At 36.2% G+C, this 21,147-nt stretch overlaps 1 protein-coding gene across 9 annotated transcripts; it reads left to right on the forward strand.

Annotated features, from left to right (window-relative positions):
* The first annotated feature begins 5,588 nt into the window (after positions 1-5,588).
* Positions 5,589-20,603, forward strand: LOC147499065 (uncharacterized). Of its 9 annotated transcripts, none has more exons than XM_086560872.1 (13): positions 5,708-6,039; positions 6,205-6,269; positions 6,471-6,567; positions 7,656-7,742; positions 8,629-8,675; positions 10,299-10,356; positions 11,257-11,376; positions 12,913-13,020; positions 13,421-13,532; positions 14,042-14,136; positions 14,919-15,139; positions 16,214-16,439; positions 20,251-20,603. In XM_086560872.1, the coding sequence occupies exons 3-13, from the start codon at positions 6,486-6,488 to the stop codon at positions 20,301-20,303; spliced, it is 1,209 nt and encodes a 402-aa protein (XP_086416998.1). In that variant the 5' UTR covers positions 5,708-6,039; positions 6,205-6,269; positions 6,471-6,485; the 3' UTR covers positions 20,304-20,603. The 9 variants fall into 9 exon arrangements, with proteins under 9 accessions (XP_086417004.1, XP_086416998.1, XP_086417001.1 ...); XM_086560875.1 differs by having other exon boundaries at positions 16,217-16,439; XM_086560874.1 differs by having other exon boundaries at positions 13,421-13,529.
* The last annotated feature ends 544 nt before the right edge of the window (positions 20,604-21,147 follow it).

Genomic DNA, 21,147 nt, shown 5'->3' on the forward strand with positions numbered 1-21,147 from the left:
GTTGAAATTTGGACTTGGAATTGGGATGTGATAGGATTGGCGTCGATATGAGGGCCTGCCATGGCCCGAAATAGCCCGTAGAGACCGTCAGAGTAATTGCCAGAAATGGCTTGTAGCTCTGTTAACGGTAGTTAGATGAAAATTTATCTGAAACCCAATTCTTAACGTCGAGATTTCTTCTCGGCTTACACTAGTTAAGAATTCATCGTTGTTCGATCAATTCTAACAACCGACATATATGTATATCTTTGTATAGGATGAATTCGAGTTGATTCGGTTAAGCGGGCTCGATTTGGTTAAGTAGGCTTGAGGAGAAGGAGCTTGCTAAGGTAGGAACCTACATACCAATATATGGTCTGCTTGTTTTCATGCATGATTTGAATTGTTTAAATAGGAAATAGATAGTTGCGTATCAACCATGCATGTATATATGATATTCATGTTTTGCACTGTATTTCCTCGATATAAACTGTATATATAGATAGCTTTCATGTGAAATGATTTTTTTTGGTAAAATCGGGGTAGCGGAGATTTGTTTTCTTTGTTAAAAGAGAAAAATTGGTTTTGGGAAGGGTTCGCGTCTCTTGTCTCAATAAGGAGACAGAGAGATGGATTTTGTATGCGGGTGAGGATTACCCGGGTGTTTGTAACTAGGTGGGAGGTTCTGGATTGTTCCTGGGATGGTTGTGTTATTTATGATGATTCGCCGTTTGGGAATCATCGGTTGTTATTTACTATGACTGGCCCGTTTGGGAGTCATAGGTTGTTTTTACTCGATGGTGGGAAATCCAGAACTCACACCTATTTAATCAACATTTTAAAAGAAAAACTAAATATGTAACTAGAGTATTTGAAAACAATCGGTAATCGAAAGTATATATATAGATATTACTATGCTTATCACGAGGGATTTAGAAAAGGAATTGTGAATTCATATAAAGAAGAAATTGTTGTCGCAATTAGGAAACGGCAGTCGTTCTAGAATTCAACGTGGTGTACACCTTCGAGGTGGTGGGCCACCTTTAAAGGGATGCATCCTTTGGATGTAGTCCAGGGGAATTCTTTTCTACTTTTCTAGATAACAATGTTTGTATGCGGTCACCATTTGTATGGTGATTAGCTTTGTGTGGGGTTACATGCTATCTCGATGAGGTTTAGACGCGAGGAGTGAGAGTTTAGTCCACTCGGATGTGTGTCGATCCCGAAAGTCTGCGGTCGTCGAGCGATTGACCACCGTAAGTTAGGTGGCGGCCGTCTCGTATGGGGGTCGTGGTCACGGGGCCCACCCGAGCCCTAAAAGCTTTGGGGATTTTGTGTATATGAACACAACAACGGCATTTCAGCTCTCCCCGAGGAAAAATCGGAAAACAACGGTGCATGGTTCACACTTTGGAAAGAAATTGAACCGATTGCCCGCGGATCGGGAAAGTACCAGTCGTACCCTCACCATTCTAATAGGATGCAGCGGCCACAATAGTTGTATGATGATTGTGAAAAACTCTATTTTGGATATCAATGAAGCATGTCGAGATGATTTATGCTAATTAGTGATGTATATATACATAGTCACAATATTTGAATACTTTTATAGAAACCCTTGCATGTTTTACAGAATCGTCAGGAACATCGTTCTGGTACTCGAAAAAATCTCCAGCAGAAACAGATTCTCCATGCTTTGACGACATGGAATGAGCCTGGTGGGATGCTTCGCCTCTTAGAGTCTGTAATAGAGCCTCATTCAATCTAGTCAACCAGGAAATCCGTCCCCACTCACAATGTGCGTCGATACTTACAGAAAGTTGCTGATGGACATTTTGTTGCAGCGGTACAAGTGTTATCATCATCAGGGGTTGCCTCCAATAATGCAGAGACTGTACATGCATTAAAGGAGAAACACCCGATGCGACAACCACCTGTGAGACCAACTGTTCCTTTTGATGAGCCCCCTTTATTAGTAGAGAGAGACACCTTATTGTCATGTATTAAGTCGTTTCCGAAAGGTACTGGAGGTCGTGATGGTCTCCGTGCTCAGCACTTGTTAGATGCCATGAGTGGTCCGCAGCTGACTATATTGTCGACTTTTTAGATGCTTTTGGCCGGTGGTGAATCTGGGTTCAGGGGACAATGTCCGGCAACCGTTAGCGAATTCATAGCGAGTGCTCCACTCACTCCACTTCTTAAGCCGGATAATAGCATTCGCCCCGGGTAGTTGTAGGTATGGTTTGGCGACGTCTTGTTTCCAAAATTGCAATGAAAGGGGTTTCCAAAGAGGTGGTAGGGTACTTGCAGGATTTTCAGTATGGGGTCGGTGTCCCTGGAGGAGCAGAGGCGATTTTGCATGCTGTTAATCGCATGGTATATGCTAACGGTGACAGTACATCTCTTTCTATGTTGCTAGTAGATTTTCAGAATGCCTTTAATATGGTTGATCGGACTACTATGTTGAGAGAGGTTCGCGATTATTTGCCCGCTTATTTCCCTCGGGTCGAAAGTATTTATATTGTCACCGCAAGATTATACTTGGGGATGATTATATATATGGTCCATACGGGGTTCAACAAGGTGATCCTTTGGGTCCCTTTCTCTTTGCACTGGTGTTGCACCCTTTGATTCTACAGATCCAGTCAAGTTGTCAGTTATTGCTCCAAGCTTGGTATTTAGATGATGGGACTCTAGTTGGGGATACAGAACAAGTGGCGGCAGCTCTGCGTATCATTCAGGAAGAAGGGCCTTCTTATGGGTTGGTTCTTAATGTGGCCAAGACTGATATATTTTGGCCATCACTGGATCCGCGTCGTTCCACTCCTGGTCTGTTTCCTTCAGATTTATCTTGTCCTCAGCAGGGGGTCAGGTTACTTGGAGGGGCAGTTAGCACTGATTCTTCTTTTGTCATGAGTCTTGCTCGTAAGCGTGTTGAAAAGGCTATGACTTCGATAGACCGTTTAGCTGCATTAGAGGATCCACAGTGTGAGTTAGCACTTTTACGAGCTTGTCTTTGGGATCTCCAAGTTGGTTTTTGCGGTCAGTACTTGTCCACCACTTTTTTTTAGAGGCAGACTAAGACTTTTGATCGGCAAAGACATTCGCATGGTTCCGGGGGCATTATAGTTTTGATGGTCCCGGCGGTGATTTGCGGTGGCATTTAGCGGCGCTTCCATTGCGCCTTGGTGGGTTAGGTATCTATTGTGCCTCGATGTCTCGCTTTTGCTTTTTGTGGCCTCCCCGTTTTTCGGACTTTAGAGCTTCAGAACCACATTCTTAGGAGTTGTGGTCCAGTGCCTATGGGTGAGATCCTTAGTGATGCTACTAGTGCATTGCGTCTCTGTCTTCCTGATTTTGACCTTGATTCTCTGGCTGTGAATGCTACCGTCCCCTTAAAACCACAAAAAGTTTTGGCGGAACCTTTCTACGGTAAGATTGTTGCTAGTCTTGAGAGGGAGTTTGAGTTCTCTATTCGTCAGAAAGCAGTCATGGGATGCTTGCAGTCGAAACATGCAAAAGATTTTCTACTTGCTATTCCGATGGAGGGACTTGGACAACGTATGTCACAGGTGGAGTATCGTGCCATTCTCAGGTACCGTCTTATGATTCCTCCTCGTACTCGACGGAGGTCTTTGCCCCGTGCAAAAAAAAAGTATATTAGATGCTTTTGGGGACCATGCGATTACATTGTAGACATTTTTCCCGGTTTTAAATACCGACATGATCATGTTAGAGACATTTTGTGTGATGCATTTTGGAGGGTTGGGGTACAAGTGAAGAAAGAGGCTCATGTTAACTTTCTCACTGATCTGAATGAGTGCAGATCGACACTTCGGCCTGTGGATGTCTTGATTTATAGTTGGTCCGAGAGAAAACATGCATGTGTTGATGTAACTTGAGTCTTTCCGTTGGTAGGGTTAGGGAATGGTGACTTTGAGGTAGGAGAAGCTGCTAAGAGGGCAGCAACATGAAAGATGGAGAAGCATGAGGAAGCTTGTAGGGCTAATCAACATTGTTTTATTCCGTTCAGTTTTGACACTTTTGGGTTCTTGGAACAACAGTCTGTTGAGCTACTCAAGAGACTTCAGAAAGTTATGGATAGAATGTTATGACAAATTTGGTTCTAACGAGTTTGTTTTTAGAAGGATAAGATTTGTTATTCAGAAAGGACTTGCGGCGCAGCTTGTTGCACGCTTGTCATAATTAATTGTACAATTCATTATCATTCATTATCAATAAAATTTCCACTTAAAAAAAAAAAAAAAAAAAAAAAAAAAAAAAAAAAAACTTACCTGATCTCAGGCACCGACTATGAACTTGAATCACACCCTGGGCCCTATTTTATTGAAGCTCCAACCATAGAACTAGCGAGTACAATTTAGCATGTAAGAATTTCTTTTACGAGAAAAGTTTTGGACCAAAACATAAAACTATAAAGCCCCAGTGAAAAGAAAATATTGTACGTATAAAGATTTTGAAGATCTTTAAGAACTTCTACTACAATGAAAAATGAGAATTAGATTGTTGAGGAGGTTCTGAGGATAAAAAATCATCTATATCCGAAGAGGTATATCAAATAGTATTAATCTACAAGTCTTTGTTTCCATCCAGAATATGGTATTTATATTAATTATGTGTCTATATGCAGGAACAACTTTCAGCTTTGATCTTGGATGCTAATGATGAGTTCCATAGCATTCCACACCTGGTGCAAATAGTGATGTCAAAACAATATCCAATTACACACAGGTAAGCATTCTCTTTCTTTAGCCGGATACCCACTCTAATCTACTCACATATATCCGAGTATTTTATTTTGGTGTGCAAAAATTAATTGTTCACGAATATGATATGTTTTTTAATAGAAAGTGCATTTTATCTAAAATGTCGAAAAAACCTTAGGTTTCTTCAAAATTACTCTAACAGGCTGGTATATAACTATATATAATTATAATGAGATTCTCACATGTACATTACATTTATACTGCGAGAGATACATGCACTAGATCATTATGTGTCAAAGAATAGATGAATGTAAGCAGTTAGTGTTCATAAATCGAGACTTGAGAGTAACGACATGAATGTTAGAGCTCAGCGTGATTTTTTTTTCCTTCTAAAGAGTATTAGTGCGTGAAATACGTACAAGAGAACTATATAAGGATATTGTTGATGGTGTAGCCAACTCTTTTATGGTATTGGGATCTCTCTAATATCGAAAGCTTATCAAGCATATCGAAGATAGGTGCCACCAAATATATATAGGGGATGATTATAGAACTAAATGCTAAAATTATTAAATCAATGAATTTTTTTTTGAAATGTTTTAGAGATCAGCAGTTGGGAAATGTCAAAAATCATTTAGAATGTTATGAAATTATTAAATTTCTTTAATTTATAACAACTTTTAACTAGGTTAAACATATTTAATTGAGCTGATTTTTTGTGGGTGTGTTCTACATCATGTAATGTATATCTCCACAAAAAATTAATCCTCAATACATCTTGTAAGTCCACTTTTAAGAGTGGAGTAAGTTTGGAGTCACTATAAGGTGGAGTTCATATAACCATTCCCATATATATATTTTGGTGAAACTGTATAGAGAACTAGATGCAGAATTTTCAATGTTTTATTGGAAAGTTTAGCTGGGAAATGGGCTGTGTATTATTAAATTATTAATTATATTAAACGTACATATATATTAACGGTCAATGGAACAAGACTTTTGCACTGATTCGAAATGGAAGTGTAATTGGAAAGTTTGGAGTTTGGAATGATGAAATGGAAACTTATGGCGTTAGTCGTGAGTGGACTTCCGAGGTCAGCGTAAGTTTGACTTGTCTGAAGGCAACATGGGCCAGGTGAATTAGAAATTAAATTTCGGAGTTGGAACATGGTAGTTCAGTATCGGGAAGTGTACCAAAAAACACGAGGCTAATTGCCAAGTCAGCACACTGGAAAATTGAACCCATCCTCATTTGTTGAATTAAAAAACACGTTAGCTCTTCTCCTCTTCTCTCTCCCACAACAACAACAACAACAACAACATCAGAGGACAAGTAAGTAATTTAATACATTTATTGACTCAGCATTGTTGAGAAATTCATTAAATATGATCTAAATTTTGTTGCAGCACAGAAATGTAGGTTGATTATTGTAATTTAAGTTTCAGCTCGTTTTTCTATCTGTGTATTCAATTGCTATATTGTTATTTGAAATTGCAGAATGTGTATTTGGTTATTGCTTTTCTCAAGGTCTAATTGTTTACATAATTTGTAACTAGCTAAAGGTACGATTTCACACGCTTATTATTATTATTATTATTATTTTTTTAATTTTTTAATTTTTATTATTACGACTTATGTTAAGCTGGTAAATAAATTATAAGATTATTTGCTTGCTATATTAGGATTTACTTTCCTGTGCGGTGATATAGGTTTCTAGATTTATTCAGCCAAATTGATTGTTGCAATTTGCAAATAATGTGTAGGTTAATTTGGTCAAAATGGTATGTACACTTGGAAGGGGAAGAATGGCAGCCATGGTGAGGCTTCTGGGTGATGGAAGCTATTCAGAAACGAGACCAGGTACTTTTACCCATTAACAATCATACTTCACATCACCTTGAAACACTATTTTACTAACATGTGCATTGTAATGTTTTGCTTTTTGCACACCACAATGATAATGACCTGATATGTTTATTATACTACAAAACTTAAGAAGGATTTTTATGTTTTTATCTTGTAGGGAGATATTGCATTTAATTATTTCTTAACTTAAAACAATTGTCCTACATCATGTGTTGCGATGACAATACATGCTTACCAGAGTCTGCTCAGGTATGGAGCATCAGATTCTGGAAAACCTTCAGGAAACGAGATTGGGTTTGAAATAATTATTATCAAAATAAAGATATCTATCTATGTCGTGGAATTGTTAAGAATTCAACAGTGCATGCATATATCTTATAGTATATTTGCTACTCCAAGTATGGATCCTTTTTCCATGCACCTTATGCTAATGTACAACTCCTATATAACTTTTAAGTTACAGTTAGATACTTATTTGTCTACACTGTATATTGGTGCTGTAACATATACTGGTCAATTAAATGCCAAATCTAAAAATATTACATGTAAACGTTTAAGTTTGTGCAGACTGGCAAAATGATTTTTCAGCCATTTATGCTGGTTCATTGATGTTGGTTTATATCCTATTGAAGATATTGTTGTTTATGCAACTAGTTCTTGATTGAGTTGAACAAGGAGACAAAATCTGAAAAAGAAATGTCAAAGGATAAAGGTTTTTAGAGGAGGGCAAAAGGTTTATAAGATAAACTAGGTACAGTTGAAAATGGCTTTTGAGTATATGCATTACCTATATTGGAGTGAGGCATAGACTTCAAGAAGTAGTTAGAGCTTTTAGATATTGGAAGAAAATCAGTATTCGGTAAGGGATGCAGATTTCACATTACAAGATACCCTAATTTACTTAAATTTAGCTCTTGTGTAGAGCTGATAACAAATAATGGAAAAGATCTTGTCCATAAATATAGTTGGTGAGAGAGCAATCATTAGTTGTAACCTTTTTTCTAGGTTGGGTAACACTATGTTTCGAGAATCATAGATTTTAATCGATTATTCTTTAATTGACCTTTGTTTAAACTTACCAGAGGAAGTTGGCCATAAAAAGTTAGCTGCTCAATCCATTCATGGCGAGTTGTGCAATGTGGATGAAGCTAATTTGCTTGATGAAGAAGGTAAACTTGTTTCCGATATATAAGATTTAAAAACAAAACTGTTATATTGGATATAGTGTGAACACAAGTTTTGGGTTGAGGTTCTCTCTCTTATTCAATGACAGTATGTAAACACAGTTTTTGAATGGAAAAACAAGTAGCAATATGCATGTACGGATTATAGGGACGATGTACATGTTTACAAAGAGAAAGTGTTGTGCTCTCTAACTTTTCAAATTACAAAATGCCTTCTAACCACATGTTATATTAACAAACATATTCAGTAACTCTAAAGTTTTCTTGTCGTTGAATGCCAATCGCAGTAATGGTGCCTCTGAATTATTTTAATCAATTTCTTTTTAATCATTGAGGATTGGTAGATGGACTGTGTGGAGAGAATGGTTTGATTATGAAGTTTTCTTCTCCTGATGGAAGGATGAATGGATGATGACCTCTGTACCTCTTATGAGAAGCAAAATAGCTAGAGTCGATTCATTTAAGAGACAGACTTTGAGTAAAATTTTGTCATATGATTCTTGAATGATACATCTAAAAGCCTTTTAAGAGCTACAATCTTGATACACAGACACTGTAAAGATAAAACAAAAGAACTATATTTTGAACTTCTCTTACACAAAGCATGGCAATACACCATGTTAATTTGAACATAATTTTCTAGCGATATCTGCAGAAGGTTTATAATCAGTATAGTTTCGAGCATATCCTTCTTTTTCAGATAAATTTTTCTTAGTGTTAGTTGTTCCTTGTGTTTGAAGTCTGAAATATATATATAGCACATTTAGATGTTTAAAGCAGAACGGTTTATCATTTCATAAGTGTGGAATTGCCCATGTCTTCTTTTCCCTCGATTTTTTTTTGGTCTTTATATTTTTACATTCGTTTGCAGATATGCACGTATTTGATTGTGAGCCGATGGTGGATCCTTTGCATTTGGTAATGTTCGATAGTAGGACCCATGAAAATTGATGTGCTAACAATTTTACCATATTATTTCCATAACATGTATTTTCTATGTTGTTGTAATAACAAGAAGGCACTTTTACAGTATATGTTTTCTGACAGTCTTTTAGAGGACAGTATATGTTTTCCATTATGAATCTTTGAAGGGGGGGATACTGGAATAGTGGTTCAAAGACTTATTACTTTTTGTTTATTCTTACATTGTGTTTGCTATTCAAATGGTCACATTTTGATGTGTTATTCCTATTATGTTTTTTAACAATATCTCCTAAATATCTATTTCAGTCTTATGATATGCGTTTTGATCCACAATCAAATTTATTTCCCCATTATGAAGGTGCAATAACAAATTGACAACATGCCTAGCTTCTTGCACCTGCAAAGTTTTGCACATTGGTGCAGAACTGCAGGTTGATGGCTTTGAAGAGCTAGAGGTGTACTCAATTTTGTAGAAGGCGAAAAATAGGCATGCTTCAGTAAACATTGGGCTAATAATAAAGTAGTGGGGATAAGTAAAATTGGAAATGGTGTGGGTTTTCGGATCGAACCCACTTTACCTCGTTTAGATGTTAAAAGTTGTCCCGAATTACAAAATTGTTCAGGTATGGGATTGTACATGATGGTTGATAAATCAATTATGCTAGGTAATATAAATAATGTTGAAAGGAAAAGCAGTTAAAGATTTCCTCCATTTGAGGTTTTGTGTAATAATGCAGAGTTTCAGACATACACTTTCTTAAGAAAGAAGAGAACAAAGAAAGAAGAGAGTAAATAAAATATGATTAAAGTGCAATGGAAATGAGAGTTGCAGTGTGAAGCCAATATAGTATCTGGTTTTGGTATAGTGTTGTGTCGATACACGTAAGCTGGACTAATCTGACCAAGTATGTGGGGAGAGGATATGGTACACCACAGATCCACATGCCCATTTTTAGATTGAAGCCGTTCTTTAGATCAGTAAGAATAGTATTTGAAAGTCGTATATCACTGAAAGTTACTTTGATGTGTATATCCGGCTGATAGACTCCAGCTTGTAGTTGTATACCTAAGTTACATTGACATGAATAGGTGTGTCCATATCCGACACAGATAGGAAGTCTCTGACACGGTAAAATATTGAAAATTGAGGTAAATCACATGCAATATGTGTCTGACACGGACACGTGGATACGTATCCGACATGGATTTTTTTTCAAAATATGGCGTGTCCATGTAACATAGTTGTATACATATAAGACATGCAAAACACAGTGTGCATGAAGTGTGTACTAACCATTTCTAATTTGTTGGGCAACTGGAACAAGGGAGCATTCAAAAGTTCTCAAGTCTCAACTTTTGAAGAATTTTGCTTGCATTCCTAGATTAGTTAGATAGATCAAAAGTATTACATGTAAATGCTGTGAGTTGGATATAATGCCCTAGCTACCATTACATACCTATTCAATCTTGGATGCTTTGCGGTTAGTTCTTTCTGCTAAATATAAATCTGATTATATTGCTATAATAGCTCAGAGAATTCTGAAAAGTCTCCATAGAGTATATCATGTTTTTGTTTTTCGCTTGGAAGTGTCTCATTATTTACCTTTATCTATGAAGGTTTGTTGCAACAACTGTAGGAAACCAATCAAGGGCAGTCAATATGCAGCTCATTCAGGTAGGGCCTCTTCATAGTCCTGTTATAAAGTATTACACATCCCCTCACCCCCCACCCCAATTTGTTTTTCTTCCTCTCTTATGTGTGTGTGTCAAAGAGGAGGGGGAAGGATTTCTTGGCAGGCAGCAGTTAAATCCACATGTTGAAAACAAACTCTGACCAGGTTAAAAATGCCCAAGTAAGCTGATCTATTTTTTACGATGATATTCCTGCTGGGGTGATCTACACAAAAAATCAGCCCCTAATTGATCTTCTGGGTGCCCTATGTAAAAGCCTTTGTACAAAACCCTTTCTATATATAGGCCTTTGCCCTGATCTAGAGAACCGCTCTTTCAAAGGTTATTTACTCGAGTGTGTATTTTTTTTTTGTAAGAGCATGCTTTTAGCGGTAAAAGTTAAAATGATAAGAGAATTTATGTTTATGGGAATTGGGAATGCCCCTATTTGTTCTGTGTTAGTATCTAGTAGTTTTTTCGTGCCCTTAAGAATTATATATGTTGGTCTAGTTTAATGGTTAATATTGTTAAGATTACATGCAATAAAGAAACTTGAGAAGGTAGAGGAGATGACAGTGGTGAGGGGTCGTTTGTCTTTGGAAGTTCCTGGTGGTATAGAACCTAACTCTCTGCTTCATTTTTGGAAATCTTTGAGGCTCTTAGTTTTCCTTTGGAACTCACCTCTGGTACCATAATCGTGTTAAGGATCTTCATCTGTGGCCTGAGCTTTTTGTTGATGATGACGAGGAGGAATACACCCACAAAAATCACAGAGAGGCACTCACACACACACCCCACCCACACCCACACCCACTGTACTCTTTTGAGATAAGTTGTTTTGTTTTCATTTCTAGACTAGAAGTGAATATAATGATTCTGGATATGAACTGAAAAAGTTTTGCAGAGCGTTGTAGGTTGTTAAATTCTATGGAAGAATTCTTTCTTGAGGTTGATGGTATTGGTGGCAATGGACATAAGAAACCCCCAAGAAAGGGGAGGAAAAAGTCACAAACAGTGCAAGAAAGTATGTTATTCTATGGGCTGCTTTTTCTTCCTCCTTACTGTTTATAACATGGAATTGCTGTGGAGATATATATACCTCTATTTGAACTCTGGTTAGAAGTGTTCACTTTCTTATCGTTGAGTTACTTCTGTTCTTAGTGTATGCATTAGTGTTAAAAAGTATCTAGATAGTATATACTACATTTCGTATACTGATGTGCAGTATCTCGACTTAGTATGAAATGCTTTGAGCATGTATTATCCTTTTCTGTTTACTGATAGTAAGAACCAACATGTAAGATGGGTTGTGAGTTGTGTTCGTGTCCTAGACTTAATTATCCTCATTATGGTATCATTATCTGTAATTGCATTTTCCCTTCTATGCAATGTAAACTTGAAGAACTCTATAATTTAGAAAACAACATGGGATGACATTACCTGCAAGTACATGAGGAAACAACGAAGTAAATTCACATTATTTCATGGGGTCTCTCCACTTATTTCCAATTCTGAGTTGGATGCTCCAAAATTTGAGATGGTAATAGAGCAAGCTATTTCAGTATTTGTACCAAAGGGTCAATGTCTGCTCCACGTCACCCGCTAAAATCAAATTTCACGTGTTGCTCTCAAGTCACCTCATACACGGCCACACGTGAGGAGGTGTTGAGATTAATAGTCTCACATCGGGAGTTTAAAGTGCAATTTATTAATATCTAACATTCTAACTTCCTGGGGCTTCTCCACTAATTGCCATTTGGTTTTGAGTTTGATGCTCAATGTTTAAGAGATATTGTAGGGAACACCGGTAAAAATTGTAGGGGTTGACAGACCAAATGTGAGGTGATGCAACTTGTGTGATTCTCCCAGCACAATTATTAATAAGGCCACATTTATTAATATGGTCAGTAAATTTTAGTGATTAAAATTAATCAATAAGTTTCATTGAATCAATAAGTAGGGTTCAGACATTATATTGAATGGGAAAGTGCTACTTTACGCTATATATGGAAGATTCCTAAACTTGTCAAAGATTGTTCTCAACTCGTGATTTTTTTAACGTCTCAGAGGTTTCAATTTTGCAATTTTGTTTGACAATGTTAAAGATGTATAAAGGAACCAAATTTTTGTGAAGATGAACTCGATGTTGGGAACGTTGCATCCACATGAAATCAGCCCTTAATTTATCTTGTATAGATGTGGTGGGGTGGGTGTATAAACTATAAAGTGTTGTATAAAAGGTATCGTAAAGGAAGCTAATGTATATATGCATGTAATTTCTCTTCCTGATTTTGCCATAGGTAGAATTCAAACAATTTACTTTAAAACATTGATATAATTCTATACAGTTCAGTTGCTACTTGCTAGTGAATAAGACTCAAACCCCAATTTGAATTGCGATGAGTGATAATTTTCCCCTCACGGGATTTACATCTCCGGAGGACATTGACCCGGCATCATGTGATGTGGTACTAATTGTGATTGTACAGTCTCAATAACATTTCCGAGGTCCATTTGACCTTGTAGATTCCTTAACATATCATAGACCTGGCTTTAACAGTTGGGGTGCGTGGAAGATTTTATATTATGGATGGGACTGAAACCACTGCCTTGGAATCAGTTGTTGATGATGAAAATGGGTCAACTTCTTTTTCTAGGGAAGCAAAAGGTAATACTTTTCATCATTTTTGAAAAACAGTTCTACTTTTTCAGCACCATTAGGGTTACTTTTCTTGTTGGGGGTGGAGGTTGTATTCTGCTCATGAAATATTTGATTTTTTCCTTTGAATGGATACTTTACAACAGCTCCTGGTGCCTTTGTTTTTGACTTTTTGGCCAAAAGCCAATCACGTCTGTTGTATTTTCTTGTGAACAAACATTTCCCATCTGTTTTTCTCTTGTTCTCCTTATTTGTGTGTGTGTGTGTGTATTTATTTTTGTGTTTTTCTTAAATTCCTTCTAGTTTGCGGTTATTCCGACCTTGATGTTTGGAACCTTTTCTCTATCCGGGGAATTCTTTTGGGCAATATCACCAAGTCGAATCTAACTTACCCCTTTCTTTCATGCAGGAAATTCTTCTCGTATAGGTGGGGTTTCTGTAAAGGATGTTTCAGTAGCTTGCCCAGGAAATGCAAACCACCCATTGGTCGGACTGTCTTCTTCAGAAAAGCGCACCAAGTTGTATACTACTTCACACTCTAGCAAATATAATTACAGACTTTCACTCATTTTCTGCATGCTATTGTTTAATTTTGTGAAGCATCATATCTATTGTTCTAGTTATAATATATTTTAGTTCTTGAATAAGAAGAAGGCGAAAAACTGGAGAAGAAGAGACAAGAGAGAAACACTTATACGGCCTTATTTAGTTTTGGCCTTCTCTCGCACATCTATATATAGGAATTTGGACATCCTAAAAAATCCAGGTTGGCCCTTTGGACGCCCTCAAGAAATGTCTCATAAATAAAAGAACTCTAACAGTTCTCATCTTATAATAGTTTCATGGTGCAGAAGCATGATTTTATTTTTCATTTTAATAAATTCTTTATTTTTTAATTTAACTTTTCTGTCTTTGTCCTAAATTTTATTTATACTTTGTGTATATTATCTGTTTAAATCAGTTTGTTACAGATCTGGGGCTCAAAAGCATCTAGAGATGTTGATAGGGGTATCTTTTTTCACCCTTGTAGGATAGCAGCTGAGCATCTGTTAACGCCAGAGGGTTTAGAAGCAGTACATGGTGTAACAAGAAATAATGGTTTAAATTACGTGAAGGCGTCAACATGTAAGAACAACTTCATATTTCCTTAACGCAAGCTATGTAGCATGTGGCACTTTTAGGTTGACTGTGATAGTTTCTTTCTACTGTGATAGTTTCTTTCTACTCATTTAGACATGCATGCGGGCATGTCTCCATGCAAGAGCAAATTTATACAGCCTAAAATCAAAAGATCTTCTAAAAAAAAGAGCTTAGGCATTCCTAATGGTTTCTTCTGTTAGAAACTCACTTACTGGCCCTTTTTCTTTATTAATAAATTATTAATATATAGCCTAGAGTGTAAGAAAGAAATTGAGATGCAAAGTTGGGATATTCAGAGTTGGAGATACAAGCTCCATGATAAACCAGTATATAACTCCTGTGGTGGAGAGGTCAGAACACCATAACTCGTGTTGAAGTTACAAGCCCCAGTGAATCATATTAGGTTCTGGGTTCGTCTACCATGAGCTGTATAAAATGATAATGTCAGTATTATTTTTGTTGTGTTTCTTCGCGGGTGAATTTGGAAGTACACATGGAAGGATATGAAGATGGGATTTCAGCATAGGAGTTCATACTCAAGTGTTTTTTGACATTTGTCAAATCTCATACTTGAGTAATTTTTGAGTTTCAGATGTGAAGATGAACAAAATGAAATATTATAACTGTTTTTTAACACATATCCTAGTTAAATATGTGTGTTATCAAATTTGTAAATTAACTTGATCTTATTTAGTCTTACCTCACTTATATGATTATATTATTGGTGGAAATTAATTTGGCTTTCATATGTGATGCTAATGAATCAGCTCCACCTTTGCCACTCGCCACTAAAATGTATCACTCGCAAAGAAACCATAGGCTTCGCTGTGCACTCAAACATCTTTACCATGAGGCGTCAATGAAAGAACATACCAGTGATCCCATGAGCCCAAAACTTGTACAGGAAAATGTTATGCTTTCATCACAGGTTTCTTTGCCTAAGGATCTGTTGCATGATTCACAGTCAGATGAGTTTCTTCAAAAGAAGGTTTACATCCAGTTTTTAAATTCTTATAACTGTTTATGAACCTCTGCATTTTGCCTTTCTGCTAAGTAATTAAATCATATGATATATTCTTTTTTGATAAAATTATATGATACATTCCATGGTTGCATAATTTTTGTCTATATATATATATTTGATTGGTAAGCCTGTTTTTAAACGAGATCAGTAACTCATTGGTGTGGTGGGGGTTCGAACTCCAGACCTCTGGTATCATCACCCAGAGGTTTTACCAACTTTGCTAGTTGGCACCTGCATTTTTGTCTATATTCACACCTTTTGTATTAGACATAGAGCCAGATTGAAGCCTATTGCATTACTGCATCAGACAAGAAGTTTACTTGGTTTGTGCTCCCATATATCTTTGTAATAGCTATTAGTGTGGTTGTACCTTGATGAACTTCCAAGTCGAAACATCCCGATTTTCACATATTCAAAATATTTTAATTCCTAAGATATCAAACACAATTAAGTTGAAAGAAACGCGAGAAAAGAGACAAATGGTGAAAGGGAACTGAAAATTAATGTTGACTTTTTAATATCTCAAGTTGCGTGAATTTTATAAAGATACTTAATTTAGTTAATTGTACTGCAGTTTTTACTATGAAAAATATGGTTAGTTCTGATGTTCCGTTACATGAGCAACTTATGTACACAGTAAGATACCTAAATAGTTAAGGTGAATTTGAAGGTTAGTTCTTGAGTCTCAGTTGAGCATTGGGGTAAACCCAACATTTTTGTGCATTATATGGCTTTTGGAGGAACCGTCTCCGCTGTTTGCTAGTCTCAAGTCTCTATCTCATAGATGTTGCCCTCATCGTCCCAAAGTTAATGCACTTGCGTCCTTTACCTCTTTTTGAGGAAACCTTAGCAGTTTGTGTTTTTCTAATTGGTCTCTTGTATTTGTTATTTTGTATAAAAGTCTTCGTCATGGGTATTTGGGCCAATGTATGTGATTTCAGCACAAGTTCTTTTGTGGTTAAGTTGCACAAGTCAAGCCTTCTCACCATCTTATGCGATAATTAACCATATATGCTCTTATATTTTCATGGAAAACAGCAGGATACATGCTCTTTGGTTACTGTTCGAGAGCATGATCAGATTCTAGCTCAAAGCTCAGACCTTTGCTTGGGAAACTCGAGGGGATATCCGTCTGCTGTTGACTTCGCTGGCAAGTTTAGAGATAACAGCTTCCCAAGACCTGCACCCTCTGTTGAAACTGCTACCATGGGAAAAATGAGAAGTAGATATCTTTCAACAACTTATTCTTATCCCGGAAATTCTGGTAAGTTCTTGATCAAATTGACTATTATTTCTAGTCTCTGTTTCCTTATTGAACAATAATTTTTGTTCTCTTAGTAGCTTAAATTAGTCTGAGCAATACAAAAAAGGATGGTACACATGATTTTTGTTAATTTCACGGTTCATATGGATTTTTTAAACTTTTTGCAAGTTCTATGTACAACCAACTTCATACTATTCATGAACTTCTCAAAATAACTCAATTTACGACTACTTAACAAGTTTGTTCTTATCGAATGTCTGAAATTTCAATAATCGAATCCCTCACACTATTCCTTGTAGCGTGGTTATATTATTTGGTACTGCTTTCTACTGGATTTAATTGGTTTTTTGCTTGTTACTTTCTTACTGCGCATTTGTAATACGATTTTGTTTTTTACCAATCGGAAAACAGAAATAGGAAACAAAAAGATTGACATAGCTTTATGTAGAACAAGTCTATTCAAATTGTTATTCGAATATTGGGTTGTAGCTGCCACAACTTTTATCTTGGTTTCATAGCACACGGTGATGAAAATAACAGATGCTATTTATAGTAATATGCAAACTTTACTATTTATAGTAATCACGTTTTATTATTTTTTAGTACTTTCTGGTTCTGGCATGTTTCCAATTTAGTTTTGTAAACATAGTTTATTAGGATGTCTATTCTATTTAGTAATTTCTTTTTTCACACATGATTATTGTTAGTTGGCTAATTACTAGTTGGTTTCGTAATCGGATTTGGAAACCTTAAGATAGTTATAAATGTTAAATGCGACCTTAAGGATAGGTGTTTTTTTGTTGGTTACGAACTTAAATGTTTGAGTGTTGAATCCTGTTTACCACTTATTGATGAATCTAGGGTTGATTATGTTTAATTTAGTTTTATTTATACTAAAGTTTGTATTATATGTTAAAAAAAATTTATTTAAATTAAAGTTTAGTATTTAGTTTATTCCATTGATGTTTATCTTAGTTCTTGTTTCGCGAGTAAGTTTCATCATAAACAAAACTCAATGAAATTATGATGAAACTTACTTGGAAAAGCAGGAAGTAAGATAAACGCCAATGAAATAAAGCAAAGACTAAATTTAGACTAACGCCAATGGTTTGAGCAACTATAATACTAATACAATATAACATAGTGATGGGGTTAGTGGGATGAATTAAACCCAATCCAATGGTTCTAAACTCAGCCGCCATTCCCAATGGTGTGTAAAGTAAAAAGAAGGAAAATGTTGGACCACACTTTCATGATTTAAGGAAGAAAATTCTACCCACACCTCTAGATTTTTCACCCATTTTGCCAATTTTGACTCCTTCTCATATTTGAAAATGTAGGGATAGAAAAGTAATTGACAAATGAGAATATTGTAAAAGGAATGTGTGGGGCTCACATTTCCCACACGCTAGCGTCAATGGTGTAGAGCATATACCATCGCACCCAATAACTTGACGGATAAATCGGTAAATTTATAGAAATAGCGTTGACAGGGTGGTGTTATAGTGTACTATTGGGCCATATTTTTACTCGTATTTGATGTAGAGCATACACCATCCCGCAATAGCACGCCACTTATAATGGCATGTGAAGAATTTTCTTCTTTACATAATAGAAGTGGGTCCAACATTTTCCTTCTTTTTAGCTACATGCCATTAGGAATGGCGGGTGGGTTTTGAACCATTGGGTTGGGCTTACTTCATCTTACTAATCTCATCATTGTGCTATATAGTTTTAGTGTTATAGTGGCCCACACCATTGGAGTTGGACCAAATTTAGCCTTTGTTTTATTTCATTGGTGTGCTCCCTAGTAAGTTTCATCATAATTTCATTGAGTTTTGTTTATGATAAAACTTACTCGCGGAAGCAGGAACTAAGATAAACATTAATGGAATAAACTAAATACTAAACTTTAATTTAAAAAATTTTTTTTTAACATATAATACAAACTTCAGTATAAACAAAACATAATCAACCCTAGATTCATCAATAAGTGGTAAACGGAATTCAACCCTCAAACATTTAAGTTCGTAACCACAAAAAAACACTAATGTGGCTTAAGGTTGCATTTAATATTTATAACTGTTTTAAGGTTTCCAAGTCCGATTACGAAACCAGCTAGTAATTGACAGCTAACAATAATCATATGCCAAATAGGAATTAATAAAAATAATATAAACAGTATGCTTCCAAAATTATATTGGAAAAGTACTAAACCAGAAATTACTAAAAAGAGTAAAAACGTGACTATTATAATAGCAAGTCCGTGTATAACTTAAATAGCAACTGCTATTTACATCACATGGCTTTAAGTTTTTATTGAAGTTTGGGTCTTGACGGTCCTTCAGTTCCGAATCTAACATGCCAATCAGTTACATAGGTCAATGCCTATGTGACAAGGACACTCCATCCTTATAAAGTTGGAACATTTTAGGCCCCTGTACCAAACTCAATATTTGGTCATGCGCTTTGTGAGTCAGCAGGTCGTGTTCAATGCTTGTCCTCTTTTCATACATTCTCCATGCACATATTTGTGTTTCTTCAAATATAGTTGATTCATTTTCATACACATGTATGTTAGCTTGTCTCACTCAATTTTGCATATTAGAGAAGTAAAGATGCTTCAAGAAAATTTATCAACTAGTATGGCATATGATTGAACTTATTGTTGCCAGTTTTTTTTACTTTGTTGGTTCAAGGATCCTTCCACATAGGCCAAAAGTCATATGTGAATTGTTAGTTGGGAATTGATCTTTGTTGTTTGGTAAATTTGCTTCCCACTTGCAACAATGCCTGCTTGCCCGTCTTCTGAAAATGTCTTTGCCTAGGCATAAAAACTTTAAATTAAGACGATAAGGAGAGATGTTTTGCCAGAAAGAGCTTTTACTTTGTAGGTCCGGTAGTACGTAAGATTTGTCTAATGCGCATTGCAAAATGCACGACTGCTAAGATACTCAAACCTTAGTTGAAATACTTAATATGCTTTTTTTTGTTGTTGTTGTAATAAGGCTTAGGCTTAGGTAGACCCCTACCAGCATTTGTTTCTGAAATAAAATTTTCCTGTTTTGTCACCAACAATAGAACGAAAGTCTTAAGCTTAGAGGAGGTACAAAATAATTACAGTTGTGTGAGTTTCATAGAGAAGCTAAGTGGTCTGCAGCTGTATTTGCTTCTCTATATACACATGCAAAGTGACTACAATGTACCAGCTTACTAAATCATGAATAGCATGTGACATTGTGGCAGTACCATAGTGAATTCTCATGTTTATTCAAGCTATGAACAGCTCTTTGAGAATCTGTAGCTACCACCACCTTCTGTTCAATCAATTTGCAACCTTGTAGGCCTGCTAGGTTAGCTTTTAGTTCTTGAATAGGACAGACCTTGTACCACCCTCACCTGTCAGTAATACTTCTCCAGCAGAGTGTCTGGTTGCTCCCATTCCACACCTTGAGCTGGAGATTGCTCCATCACTATTAAGCTTAAGTGCTTAACTGTGTTTGTGGTTTTGTAATGAAATTAACAGTCAGCAAAGTCTTCCTGTAATCAGTCTTCCTTGTCCTGAGTCTTTCACTGTTGCTAACAAGCTCTGTAGATAGTTTAACATCTACTTTAGTTAAATTCAATATCTCTAGTTAAATTGTTTCCAGTTAAAATATTAGTCAAATCTTGACCCATGTAACAGCTCAAGTTAATGAGCCATCCCTGCATCCATTCTTGTGTGACGCGCCTGTTTAGTCTGTTCTAAGACATCATGGAAACGTAGGAGATGTCATTCATTCATGCCTGATGAAGCCTTGATGTTTTGTAGGTACGCCACTAGGGACCATGCAGCAGCAAAATGGAAGTGTTCATGTTGTATAGCATACAAACTCATTAAGTGCTTCATTCTTAGGAAAGAAGTTGAAAGTTCATAATTTTGGAGTCAACGTCTTTCACAATGCTGACCTACATCCTCAGATTATTATTCTTATCATTTTTTGTCATGTCATATAGAGCTCATCAGTCAAGAAAACTGAAAGGATGTTGATAATTTTGTTTAGAAATCGGCAGCAGAGCTGACATATATGTTGTACAATGTTGGCCGTGTTTGGTTCAAAGAAATTGAAAACTAATGTAAAAAAGCTTTCTGCATATATAATTTAGTTTCCAGCTTTCCAATCACTTCATTTTTCATCAAGTTGCATTATGGTTGTTGTCTCAGCTGCTCAACTTGGACATGTGAAAGTTTTCTGAGCATTTGGCCTCCATATATTCCATAAGTTCAACGATAATCACCTGAAAATAACGAAGTTACCCCACACCTTAAACCAAATCTAACAAGTAACCTGTTGGCAAAAGCTGAAAACGTACGTGTAGAAACAGACTAAGAATGAGAGAAACTTACAGAGATTCCTGGAGGTTTTTGATTCTCTACTGAAAACGGTTTTAAAGTTAACCGTGGTTAAAAAAATTGATCATCGTACCATCATTAAGGGTGTGTCTGATATGTGAGAAGCTTTCCGACAAAGAAACTTCCTTTTTAATTAATAAAAACTTTGGGTCGAACTCTTGAGGTGGGAAAAGTTCCCACTAAAATCAACTTCATGATTAAGTATCAGCCTAAATTCAGAAGGACCAAATCTGAAATTTGAAAATCTACTGATGGAAGTACTGGAAGGTTGAGTTCCTCACTCATTAAGATTTTGGTAAATACTGAAACTCTTTC

The sequence above is a fragment of the Coptis chinensis genome, chromosome 5 (assembly GCF_015680905.1).
Source record: "Coptis chinensis isolate HL-2020 chromosome 5, ASM1568090v1, whole genome shotgun sequence".
In the NCBI taxonomy this organism is placed as follows: Eukaryota; Viridiplantae; Streptophyta; class Magnoliopsida; order Ranunculales; family Ranunculaceae; genus Coptis; species Coptis chinensis.